Raw genomic sequence first — 14,065 nt, 5'->3', positions numbered from 1 at the left:
GTGCTAGTGAGCAAGACACCGAACCCCCCTCAGCTGCTCAGGGTGCTGGTCCAGCACTGGCAGCCCCCCCCACTCTGACCATTAGTGCATGTACAGGACCTCCGAATGTGTATGTATTTCAGGCATGTGTGGAGTGTGCGATAACAACAGAGTGTAAATTGTAATTTCCCCATAGGGGTTCAGAGTATATATTAAATTAAAATAAATACATAAAATAATCATTATCTGCAGACAGACAGACAATGATGATGACACTGAGGAAAGTGATGATGGGTGTGTTCATGTGTCCATAATTGATAAACAATGGCATTTGTCAGAGATTTAAAGTGTCAAGTCAAGTTTATTTTAATAACATAATCACATGTTCTCAGAGGGTTTTACTGAGAAGGAAAAATAAGGCAAGGCATAAGCAAGCATATGGAATAATCATCACTTTTGTTGTGCAACTAACTGCTTATTTCACACTGATCAAACAACACAACGCATGTGCTAGAGACTGTGTAGAGAGAAGAAAAGAGATCGAGTTATGTAAGGGTTATGATAATGTATAGGCTATGAGCAGGGTTTGTGACATACACAAGACATGTTGTGCTGAAAAATAAAAAAGAACATATACACGAGGAACAATATCTTGATAAAGCAGCGACCAGAAGGCAGCCACAAGGAAATATACCAGATGAAAACGGATTCTGGGGGCCGGACATTGTTGAAGATGGCTATGATACGATAGATACATGTATGATACGGCGAGCCTCACACATGGTCTGAGAACTCAAACATTGGAGTTGAAGTTTCACATTGAGTTCCTACGAGTGGAAAGAACTGAACAAATATAGTTCATATCAAGAATGACCTAATGAAGAGATGTTATAACTTGCATCATACGGTTCATCATCCTTTTGAATCGCCATCTTGAAAAGCATTTAGGTAAAAAACTTTAAGTGTAGCTTCCCGAATGAATACATTCAGCACCTAGGATGGATACATTAGTGGAAGTGCTTTGGATAAATAAAAAAAACAAAAGCCTGGCATAAGTGCAGTCCATTTACTGTGATGTAACTTACTCAGGATTCCCTCATTGGGTTCACTTGAATTTCCAGTCTTTCTGAGGACCGCACTGCGTCCCTTTTTGACGTCGGTGTCGTTTCCCATCAGGGGTTTTGCTAAAATAAAAATATTTTAGACTTCCAAGCCCTAAAACCTAAAATCACAATCTTAACTTCAATCTGAAATCTCTATGAAAACTGATGTGAACTCCCAAAGTTGACCTCTGAGAGAGTTGAGAGTGGTTTCTCAACCGTCTGAAACCTGAGCGATGACCTCTCATCACAGTTACTCTTAGTTTTGAGACTGGAAATAAATTAGTATTCAGACTATTTCTAGTTAAGTAAAATTGAATGTTAGTGGGAAGTCGGAATAAAATAAAATAAAAAATCTCAAATCATCCAGTCACCCATAACTACAATTACCCTCAAGCCAAGGCTCATTTTGAGTTGAACTTATTTCCTCAATAATAGACCCGATCCTATTTTTAGGACTCCTTTGAAAGACTTTAAACTTCATGTTATGTCAGGATTTTAGAGTCAAATGCAATGTCCAAACCCTAAACCATGAAATCTATTTTAGTCACACATTTGGGGGGGGGCAGTAGCTCAGTCTGTGGGGAGTTGGCTTGGGAACTGGAGAGTCGCTGGTTCAAGTCCCAGTAACAACGGGGTGTGAAGAGATGCCAGTTCCCCTGGGGTTGCTGCCAAGGTGCGCCTTGAGCAAGGCACCGAACCCCCCCTCCAACCACCGAGGGTGCTAGTCCAGCACTGGCAGCCCCCCCCCCCCCCCCCCCCCCCCCACCCTGACATCTCTCCATTTGTGCATGATTGGGTCCTGAGCATGTGTGTGTATTTCAGCCCTGTGTGTAGTGATTACTGACAAAACAGAGTGTAATTTGTAATTTCCCCACTGGGGATCAATAAACAGTAGCAATTATAGAATTCTAAATTCCCTAAACCCAAAACACAAGGTTCATTTTCATGCCAAGTCATCACTTCCAATAATGACCCCAACCCAGAAATAGCTCTCCTTTTATAAGTCTGATCTCATTGCACTGCCTTTTTGGTTCCTCACATAGCTCGAGACACACACACGCACACACAGACACACACACACACACACACACACGGCACTGATGCCTCTGTCTCTTTAAAACACTGACTCCTGGAGGTTGCCCAGGATTTTGTTGCAGATAGCAGGGAGTGCGGAGCTCAGCTCGGCATGTGCAGCGCTTCATTCTCGCTCAGACTGACGCTGCAACCTGCAACTGCCCGGATCAGAGAGAGAGAGAGAGAGAGACAGAGATCTGTATGTATGACCGGGATTACATACAGTTGAAGCTCTTTTCTGTTTAGTTTTCCAGCAGCACCGGGGCATGTTGGGAAGGAGCCGGTGTGTGTGTGTGACTACGCGGGGATGAAGAAGCGCTTCTGCTGAGTTGTGTTAGAAGGTTTCTCCGTGGAGGTGCCGCCGCTGCTGCCATGCATGGCTCTCTGGGAGTGACATGGAAGTTTAATTTTTAATTTTTTTTTTTTTTTTTTAAATGTATTATTAGTTTCACGTGTTTAAAAAAAGGAGACAAATCGGGGTGATTTTCTGACTGGAGGTGTGATTTAATCGACAATCTGAGTGTACTGTCGAGGCTGCAGACTCCGGAGAGTGTGGAGATGAACTTTGGAAATTTACTTGTGACTGTCTCATTCATCACCATCGTATCTGGTAAGATATTATATGAATATATCATTATTACATTAATATCTTTTTAAATCTTCTTTTCTTTCTATTTGACATGTGCTCTCTTTCTCTCTCTCTCTCTCTCTCTCTCTCTCTCTCTCTCTCTCTCTCTTTCTCTCTTTCTCTCTCTCTCTCTCTCTCTTTCGTGCACACACAAAAACACACTCACACACGTACACGCACACACACAAACACACGCACACACACACGCACACACACACACACACACACACACACATGCACACAAACACACGCATACACACGCACGCACACACACACACACGCACGCACGCACGCACACACACGCACATATACACACGCACACACACAAGTACGCACGCACGCACACACACACAGGGCCCATATGGCGTGACTACCACACAGTGTATTTGTCTTTTCTGTCTCTCCAGATGGATGTAAATGTTGTGTTCAGTTGCATTTCAACGTTTCCCAGAAAGCTGTGGGTACATCCTCCCAACAAAAAAAATGAATTCCAAAGTGGAAATGTCACACATGCAGTCATTTGTAATTTAAATACCAAGAGGTTAAAGCAAGAAGATGTACATTTCTTACCAGAGCGTACCCCCTGAGCACCGGGGTGGTCACCCAGGGAGGCCATCAGGCAGCTGGAGCCCAAATCAACCCATTTAACTGTCACTTGTAGTTTAGCTTTGAGCACATACACTCTAAGGGATGTTGTCATAGTCTGCTAGCCTGCAGCTCCCCTCAAACATGGTTTTGAGGATGCAAACATATTATTATGAAACGCTTTTAAAAGCTCATTTTGATTACCTTTGAAAAAGGGATTATATATTTTTTTAACCATTGCTCTAATAACAGATTACATTTCTGAGCCTTAATCCGAACCCCAAATAAAAGCAGGGCTCAGAAACAAAAACAATAAATGAGAGTGCAGATGTTTTTTTTCATTCTCAGAGTAACTGATGCAATTTTCATAAAGGTCAGAATGGCCCGTTTCAGTTTGGAACTCTGAGTGAATTTAACTGAACTTAACTCAGTGGATATGAAATTAAATCTGAAAATAGATGAGCTGACATTGATTTATTTAGACAAACACATACTGTACACAACCTTTAAGATCCATATTTTGACCACTAATAGCACAATGAGCTATGTTTTTATGTTGATGTGGTTTCATTCATGCTGACTGAGAGTTAGTAAAGACTTATAGTAACAATGCAGGTTAAAATATATATTTTTTAATCAGCATTCAGATGTTCTACAAAGAAGGAAATGCACTCAACACATTTGTTAGGTCTCAAGAATAAACCGGTGGGAATCCCTGAATCTAAAAGATAACTTTTTTTTGTTTACATGAAAATGGTTGTCATAAACCGGCGATAACTGATTTCTGTCGGCCACTTGGGAGGAAACGAGCTGTAAACACAACACTGACGTTATCGGCGTTCATGTTGATCCTGCGTGGCTAACTTGTTAGCATAGTTGCTTAATCTACACATGTTTGACGTTGGTATCATTAAACATGAGAGGGTTAATCTCTTTAACCCTCGTGTTGTCCTCATGTTGTCCTCATGTTGTCCCATATCAATGTTCTTTTTAATTCCCCAAAATAACATGATTGATTCCACACAACGCTCTTTGCCAAGTACAAATCTCTACTTTCATTAATTTTGGGGCGTCTTATTCAATTTTATAGCATTGAAAACAAATTGAAGTGTGTTGAAATATTATTGAGTAAAAGTTGACATATTCCAGTCTGTGATGATCCATCAACATCCATTCCTTTAATTTTAGTCTCAATAATTCCTAATTTCTGCTTTTCTAACTCAAACATTAGGTCTAATTTCCTATAAATGAGAATGATTGACCATAAATTCCAAAAATAACTGTAAAACTAAAGTTAATGAGTTAGTGTTACGCAGTGTTGAAAATGTCCAAAAGAACTTTGAAAAAAAAAAGGGTCAAAAGTGTTGAAAAATGGGACAAAAATGTAAGAAAAAGTTAAAAACATTGATAAGAAAGCCTCAACAAAAAGTGTTGATTTTCAATTTTGACTGGGAAGACAACACGAGGGGTTAACACTGATGTTAAATCCCAAAGTTGACCTCTAAGAAAGTTGAGAGTGGTTTCTCAACCGTCTGAAACATGAGTGATGACCTCTCATCACAGCTTAGTCGTAGTTTTGAGACTGGAAATAAATCAGTATTCAGACTACTTTAGTTAAGTAAAAGTTAATACTAGTAGGAAGTGTTTAGAGTATGTATATAGTGTGTATTTATTAGTGTGTGTATTTTTGTTTTGGTTGTTTTGTATGTGTAAGCACAGTGGGAGTAAGGACGCTCCAAAGAAAAACTTCCTCGTGTGTGTCCTCGTACCTGGCAAATAAAGCTGATTCAGATTCAGATTTTGAATTCAGAATCAAATAAAGTGAAAAATCTCAACTCACCCAGTCACCTCTAACTACAATTACCCTAAAGCCAAGGCTTATTTGGATTTGAACATATCAGAATCAGAATCAGAATCAGGATCAGAATCAGGATCAGAATCAGGATCCGAATCCGATTCAGAATCCAAATCTGAATCAGCTTTATTTGCCGGGCATGAGGACACATACGAGGAATTCTACTTTGGAACATTGTTGCTCACAATGTGCTTACACATAGAAAACAACCATACATATACACACTAATACTCTAAACAGAAACAATATAGAGGCAAAAACAATGAGCTAAAAGATGCTAAAATATTAGTAAAGCTGAGGGGAACTACAGAGGCAGATATTTCCTCAATAATAGACCCGATCCTATTTTTAGGACTCCTTTACAAGACTTTTTACTTTATAGTTACTTTATGACCTCTCATCACAGTTTGGTCTTAATTTTGAGACAGAATTTAAATCCATTTATTATGTTTGTATCAGCTTTTATACTGATCCCGCGTGGCTAACTTGTTAGCATTGTTACTTATCTACACATCCAGCAGATACATTAGCATTCATAAGGAGTGTTGTTATTGGCAACCAAGTGGATGTAAGTCCAATATTCTTCTAACTTCGTCTGTCTGCTGTTTGGTGCTGGACCAAAGAGATTTAAAAGCAGCGAACCAAAAATAATAAAGTAGCGGGACATTAACCCTATGAGGACAAAAGATGCACCGGCACGTCTTAATGATGTTGGACAAAAATCCTACTCAAAAAGCGATGATACATCTTGATGTTTACTTACTATTTGAATCATATGACCAAAGACTTTGGTAAACTCATTTCAAGTAAAGGTTTGTTTTCAACAGAGAGATTTGAGCAATTTTTAAAAAGCCAACATCAACTTTTTAGCTTTAACGCCAAACTCTTTACACAAAAAATGTGGACGTCACTGTATAGGAAGTTGAGTTTGTTCTGAACAGTTTGATAAGAAACACACGGAGATTATAACTATAACAATTATAATATAAAAAGTTATGTGCAAATGCCCTAAAAAGGTGGATTTAAGAACATATGTGAAAATGCCCTTAGACCTCAGAGGGTTAAACCAAAACAATGAGCTAAAAGACGCTAAAATATGAATAAAGCTGAGGGACTAAAGAGGCGGTTGCTGATTCCTTGATTCCAACTCCTTTCACATACCCGTAGTCAGGTGACACATGTTAATATACAAATATTGATTAAAAACAGCCACGGCTGTAGTACTCGAGTCCGGTCTTGGACTCGAGTCTGGACTCAAGACCGCTTTTCTATGGTCTCGGACTTGTCTCGGACTCGCTAGTATTTGGACTCGGACTTGTCTCGGTCTCGGCCACTGGTCTTGCCAGATAAGGATTTTGGGCTTTTGGTCTGGACCGAGTCCAGGTGTCTTTATTATGTTGATAATAATATTGGAGGGAAAGTGAAACCCAAAATGATTTTCTTGATACTGTCATGCAAAAGACCTTTTTTCTTGACCTGGACTCGGTCTTGACTCGGACTCCAACCATTTTGGACTCTTGTCTTGGACTTGAACCTCTTTGGACTCGGTCTTGACTTGGACTCGACTAGTCCTGGTCTTGGACTTGTCTTGGGCTCTCCAAAGGTGGTCTTGACTAAGGCCCTGAAAGCAGCTTTAAACAATTGTGGAAAACCTATTTGTTGGTCCGATCTTTCTCTCCGTTTATTTCTAACCTACCTCAAACATATCTTTAGCGTTTCAGTTGTACATTTTCTTGTCACCTGTGTGCTGAAACACACGTTAATACCAATATTTCTGAAATGAGCTAATAACAACCGATATATCAACCTAGGCCAATTTTTCAGTCTAGCGTTATTTTACATCTTTCTCAATGATATACTATAATTTCACTATAAATCCTGAGCTCTGTGACTCCTCTTGCCACTCGCTCTGCTCCATTATTATAAACTGGTTCCACCTCTCAACATTAAAGGCACTTTTCAAAACCCACACCATCTGCCTTCATCCATTAATGTGGAGTAATGTGGAGTGGGTATTTTCTTTTATTCCCATATATATATATATATATATATATATATATATATATGCCCTATGGGTACTAGTCATACCCATAGGTTGAGAGAATAGGATTCAAACAGACTTCCCAACCTCTGTGGGAGCTGTGTTGAATTAAATACCCAACCAGTAGATTTTCTTCTGTTGTTTTTGTGTTATAGAAATAATGAATGTAAGATATGAGATATGTCTTTTGTTTTTGGCTATGTGTCCAGCCAGTAACTTCTTCTCCATTGGTCTGATGAAGCGCGCTGGGGAGATTGATTGTGTTTTCACCAATCCTCTGTGTGATTGTGAAATGAAGCAACAACAGTCTCCTTCACAAATTATGTTCGATTCAACCCAGCAGCTCTTTGCCTCTCTCTCTCACACAGACCAGATCTCAATTAGGACGGCATCAGTGTCGACCCCAATGCGTCTGATTGAAATGTGTTATCTCGAGCCGTATTCAGACTCAGCCTGTTGGCGTGCTTGGCGTGGAACTAATCAATGCAAAACAAGCCTGAGCTGGTGATTTGTATCCACTCTCTCCTCCTGCTCATTACTCAGTGACAAATATGGCTGAAGGGGACTAAAGCCTCTCACAGTCCCTCTTGATGAAACGACCATGAGTGAAGGAAACCACTGTGTGCCTCGTGCTTGAGTCATGTTGGCGGATGTTGACGATGCCTCCATACAGTCGCTGATGACGTCGTTTAAAGATTAGATTACGGCCGAGGAGGACGGTTGCCAGACAAAAGGCTCAGAAAGCCCAGATTGTTGCCAGAAGTAAATCAAACCTGACTTCTTTGCTTTGAAATTGAGTTATCAGCCTCCTGCAGAGATTACTTGGCAGTGCCACAAAACTTCTCGAATGTTTTTAGCCTTTTTAAGCATTCAAATTAATTGAAATTGAAAAAGACACAAGACGAGTAAATCTCAGCAGACAGCCACGAGCCCCAGAGACAAGCTGCTCTTGTCTCACTTTAACATGTGAAGTTAGTCTCTGAGCAGTCTGCCTAAAGACAGTTAGTGTTGGGTTTTTTTCACCAGATATCAAGCAGTGTGCTCAGACGGGTCCGGCTTCTTGCGTGTGTTTGGCTCCGAGCCTCGCTGTCGCTAAAAGGCACCGAGATCTTAAGCAAAACACAGACGTGCCCTCTGCGCTTTTGTTGTTTTCCGCGCATCAGTGTGGCATCAGTACACTTCTGCCCCTGGGGAGGATGCAAGGTTAATATCTTGAAATACTAATTAATGAAAGCACCCCTTGTTATGTAATGCCACCGCCAGGAGCCAAGAAATGCCAAATATAGCCTGAGTCAACAGGGTTTTCAAGACTTGATCCCCCCCCCTTACCCTGCTATGTGTGTTAGATGAGGCAGAAATGTAGGAGACGCCATGAGCAAACATGTGGGCGTTTGTCTGAGTTTGCAATTAGAAGCGATGCAATAGCTTGTCAGAGCTGCGTGCGGCACTAATGGCAATCATTTGGCCGCGGTTGCTTGCTTTCTTTGGGTTTTTTCATTTGCTTTGTGAATAAATGAAAAAATTCTCACAGATCAGAAGCAATCATGGCAATTACTGCATCTTATCATCCTTACACACATGAACAGATCACAATGAGTTGGGTCATATAAAGTTCATATAGACAAACAGCACCATACATGCAGTCTCACCAACAAGCCGCCAATCAGAGGACGCCAGCAATGCTTCCGGTATGCATACAAAGGAAAGCGTCTATGATATGATATGATATTTTATTTACATGTCATACCACTGTGGCTCATCCCCACACAAAATTATATGTCACCGATACAAAAGTAATTTCATTCACAGCTTACGGTCCAATATCATCATATACATACATCATATTCTACTATATTCTACTGAGCCACAACTCAATAGTGTAACCCATAAATGGTCCAACTAGAAATAAACATTTCATACATAAAATACCCAAAAATATATGTCACTTCCGGACAGAGAATCATCAATATCAATATTACTATCAACATATAGCCAATATTCTTTTTATAGCAATGTATTAACCCTTTTGTTGTCTTCCTGTCAACAGTGCAACTTCTTGTTTTACTGAAATTACATCTATTTATTATTCAAAATGTTTTGGTTGTCTTTTTCAAAACTTTTGTTGCCTTTCCCCGTGATGTTTTAGTCACTTTTTTCTGCGTCTTTTAACGTTTTTGTGGGGGGGTTTTTCCCCATAGTTTTGACGCTTTTGCAGACATTTTTGTCACTTTTTTTTAACGCTCTTTCATGCATTTTTTTACCCAAAGTTAAAGAAAGTCGTGGGCTGTTCATTGAGTTTTTTGAAGAGCGTTGTGTGGACCAATCAGCGTTATTTTTCTCAAAACCCACTTCTCTGATAAAGACTTTTTTTTTGAAAAATGGGTCAAATTTGACCAGAAGACAATACAAGGGTTCAATGACAACATGAAAGGAGTTGCTCGTAGTAATGAACCTACAGTACATAATAATGCTACAGAGTATAGTTATCTGAATCTGTAGTTCCACTCAGCTTTATGAAGCATTATAGTGAGTTTCACTTCATTGTTTAGCTGTCCGCCCCACAACTTTACTGTTTTGGTTCCAACAAGTTCTCAAACCCATCAACGATACATCGTTGGGGTGGGAAAAAAAATAAAATAAAAAAAATCGTATGTATCATTATTGTTTTTATAACGATTTTTAAAGTCATATACCTACTGTATATATATTTTTTTTACCTATGATTCATCTCCATTTTGTCTGTTGATGCTGCACCGCTGACTACATCATCTGTTTCCAGCCAAACGGAGCGAAAGCAGAAAATGCAGAAAATCCATGTTATGTCCTTCTTTATAAATGAAACAAATGTCTTCTTTTTAAAAAACAATAGATTTTTTAGAAGTGCCTCATGATATATTGTCTCTAGAAGTGTATTATTCAAATTTTTATTTTTGTTAAAGAATGAAAAGAAAATCGCAAATCACAATACTTCTAGAATCGCAATAAATGAAAACAGCAATGCAAATGGAATCGCCACCCATGTGTCGTGAAAGAATGGAATCGGGACAAAAGGATATTGTCCCAGCCCTTATGAATCCCATCGATAAATAATTAGTGTTTTATTCAATATGTAAAAAGAGAAAATATCAGCTTCAATTTCAACACGTGTCAGATGAGTAGAGCTGAATCAAATTCAGTGTATTTGTCCCGTGAAGGGCATCAGCCCCCCCGCCCTGGTGTATCCATTTAAGGAGAGCTTGAGAGTGTGTAAAAGAGCGATAACCTTGCACGAGACCCTGCACAGCCCCCCCCCCCCTCCGTAGTGACAACAGCTGAAGGTTGACTACTTTTCATTCTTATGGATTATCTTAAGTACGTTTACATGCATACAAATATTCTACAATTATTCCTGTGAGGGACTGGCAGGCACGAGGAGTCAGAAAAATGTAGTTTTGTTCTGTACAAAACAAAACAAAACAAACAAATTTTCAGAAAACAGAAAGTCCCGGGCCCATAAAAGAGATCACCTAAACAGACCTTAACTCAGGGAACATAACCAAACAGACCTACACGAACTAAACAGACCTTAACACAGGTGACATAACCAAACAGACCTACACAAACTAAACAGACCTTAACACAGGTGACATAACCAAACAGACCTACACAAACTAAACAGACCTTAACACAGGTGACATAACCAAACAGACCTACACAAACTGAACAGACCTTAACACAGGTGACATAACCAAACAGACCTACACAAACTAAACAGACCTTAACACAGGTGACATAGCCAAACAGACCTACACAAACTAAACAGACCTTAACACAGGTGACATAACCAAACAGACCTACACAAACTAAACAGACCTTAACACAGGTGACATAACCAAACAGACCTACACAAACTAAACAGACCTTAACACAGGTGACATAACCAAACAGACCTACACAAACTAAACAGACCTTAACACAGGTGACATAACCAAACAGACCTACACAAACTAAACAGACCTTAACACAGGTGACATAACCAAACAGACCTACACAAACTAAACAGACCTTAACACAGGTGACATAGCCAAACAGACCTACACGAACTAAACAGACCTTAACACAGGTGACATAACCAAACAGACCTACACAAACTAAACAGACCTTAACACAGGTGACATAACCAAACAGACCTACACAAACTAAACAGACCTTAACACAGGTGACATAACCAAACAGACCTACACAAACTAAACAGACCTTAACACAGGTGACATAACCAAACAGACCTACACAAACTAAACAGACCTTAACACAGGTGACATAACCAAACAGACCTACACAAACTAAACAGACCTTAACACAGGTGCAAACCAACAGCTACACAAACTAAACAGACCTAACACAGGTGCATACAAACAGACTACAAAACTACGACCTTAACACAGGTGACATAACCAAACAGACCTACACAACTAAACAGACCTTAACACAGGTGACATAACCAAACAGACCTACACAAACTAAACAGACCTTAACACAGGTGACATAACCAAACAGACCTACACAAACTAAACAGACCTTAACACAGGTGACATAACCAAACAGACCTACACAAACTAAACAGACCTTAACACAGGTGACATAACCAAACAGACCTACACGAACTAAACAGACCTTAACACAGGTGACATAACCAAACAGACCTACACAAACTAAACAGACCTTAACACAGGTGACATAACCAAACAGACCTACACAAACTAAACAGACCTTAACACAGGTGACATAACCAAACAGACCTACACAAACTAAACAGACCTTAACACAGGTGACATAACCAAACAGACCTACACGAACTAAACAGACCTTAACACAGGTGACATAACCAAACAGACCTACACGAACTAAACAGACCTTAACACAGGTGACATAACCAACAGACCTACACAAACTAAACAGACCTTAACACAGGTGACATAACCAAACAGACCTACACAAACTAAACAGACCTTAACACAGGTGACATAACCAAACAGACCTACACAACTAAACAGACCTTAACACAGGTGACATAACCAAACAGACCTACACAAACTAAACAGACCTTAACACAGGTGACATAACCAAACAGACCTACACAAACTAAACAGACCTTAACACAGGTGACATAACCAAACAGACCTACACAAACTAAACAGACCTTAACACAGGTGACATAACCAAACAGACCTACACAAACTAAACAGACCTTAACACAGGTGACATAACCAAACAGACCTACACAAACTAAACAGACCTTAACACAGGTGACATAACCAAACAGACTTACACAAACTAAACAGACCTTAACACAGGTGACATAACCAAACAGACTTACACAAACTAAACAGACCTTAACACAGGTGACATAACCAAACAGACCTACACAAACTAAACAGACCTAATAAGAGACATGGGGGACGCTTATATAGTGGCTGATCAGGCCATTCTAACCCAAAGGGGGGGTAGACAAAGACATTAAATAGCCATACAACCTTTATACTATAACCTATGTTAAATAACCATAACTAACTATAAGTATAACTAGCAAAGAAAACAACACAACTCCAAATTAAATACTGGGGAAACATGGTGCAGTCCAATTATCCCTTCCCCATTTAAACAGCTTTGAATCAATTGGAGGTCCTTTTGTCTTTCAGCCAACGACCCCCCCCCAGCAGCAACTCCCCAGGAACTGGAAACTCGAAAAGAACTGTATTAATTTCACAGACTGTAACTTAAAGATCAGCTAAATGTGTGCACCCAAATAGAAAACTAAGTCAAAAAACTAATAAAACTGTAGAAGTAAAATGTGTGTCCAGTTATTTATTTTGTATAATGTGTAATGTGCTCAAAACAGAAGAGTTACCACCGTGAGATGTTGCCATGTGTGGCTGCTAGTGCGGCCATCACAATTCCCAAAATAAAAATATTCAGAATTTGATACATTTCATGTAAACGGCATGTTCTAGATGGAGATTCCGATTAAGGCCCTTTTTCCAAATAACACATTTTCTGATTAAGACAAGTGGTATATTCTAGTATTCAGGTTTTAGAGGCATTCTTTGGACATATGTACAGCACATTCGGAATATGCGTCTCAATCTGTGTTTTTACTGCAGTTTACGGCCTCTTGCCCATTTACGGCTTATGGTCAGCTCTGTGCGTTGCTATGGTTACTGTCCACAAACCAACCAGCCAACAGTTTGCAAGGCTGCAAACCTGATAAGAAAGAAAAACACAGCTACTTTTAAACATGACCAAAGACTTGGATACCAACAGGTTTTTGGGTACGTCGACCTTTTCGAGAAGCTGGTTGAAGGAATAAAAGAGGGACGCTGTTAGGTCCGACAAGTCCCCCGCCCCTTTGCACGGCTACGTGTAAACGGGACTATCAGTGGAATAATAGTTACTTTTGGTACTTTCCGGTTATCTCGACCTCATCAAAAGCTTGGATCAAGGGCTGACTTTCAATAGATCGCAGCGAGGGAGCTGCTCTGCTACGTACGAAACCCTGACCCAGAATCAGGTCGTCTGACAAGTGATTTAGCACCAGGTTCTCCACAAACATGCGGTGCGAGATAGGAGAGGGGCGACCATCATCCGGCCGCACCGCTATTCTGGGTGAAGTGAAGAATCATTGGCCGCCTGCTATTGGAGAATGATTGTTCTATTGTCTGTTTCTATTATATATGGAATGAATGTTTATATATGGAACAAATTGAAATTAAAAGATCATTGTTTGATGAGGTCGAGATAACCGGAAAGTACCTTACTTTTGT

General features: G+C 39.9%; 1 protein-coding gene across 1 annotated transcript in view; it reads left to right on the top strand.

The window, feature by feature from the left end:
- Positions 1 to 2,215: 2,215 nt before the first annotated feature.
- Positions 2,216 to 14,065, top strand: part of LOC116672137 (roundabout homolog 2) — a 68,397-nt gene continuing 56,547 nt past the window's right edge. The window contains 1 exon segment of the mRNA XM_032503785.1: positions 2,216 to 2,766. Coding sequence (XP_032359676.1) covers positions 2,715 to 2,766 — 52 coding nt within the window. The 5' untranslated portion in view covers positions 2,216 to 2,714.

The sequence above is a fragment of the Etheostoma spectabile genome, chromosome 3 (genome assembly GCF_008692095.1).
Source record: "Etheostoma spectabile isolate EspeVRDwgs_2016 chromosome 3, UIUC_Espe_1.0, whole genome shotgun sequence".
Lineage (NCBI taxonomy): Eukaryota > Metazoa > Chordata > Actinopteri > Perciformes > Percidae > Etheostoma > Etheostoma spectabile.
The sequence above is the reverse complement of the archived record's forward strand: the minus strand, read 5'-3'. Positions and strand labels throughout refer to the sequence as shown.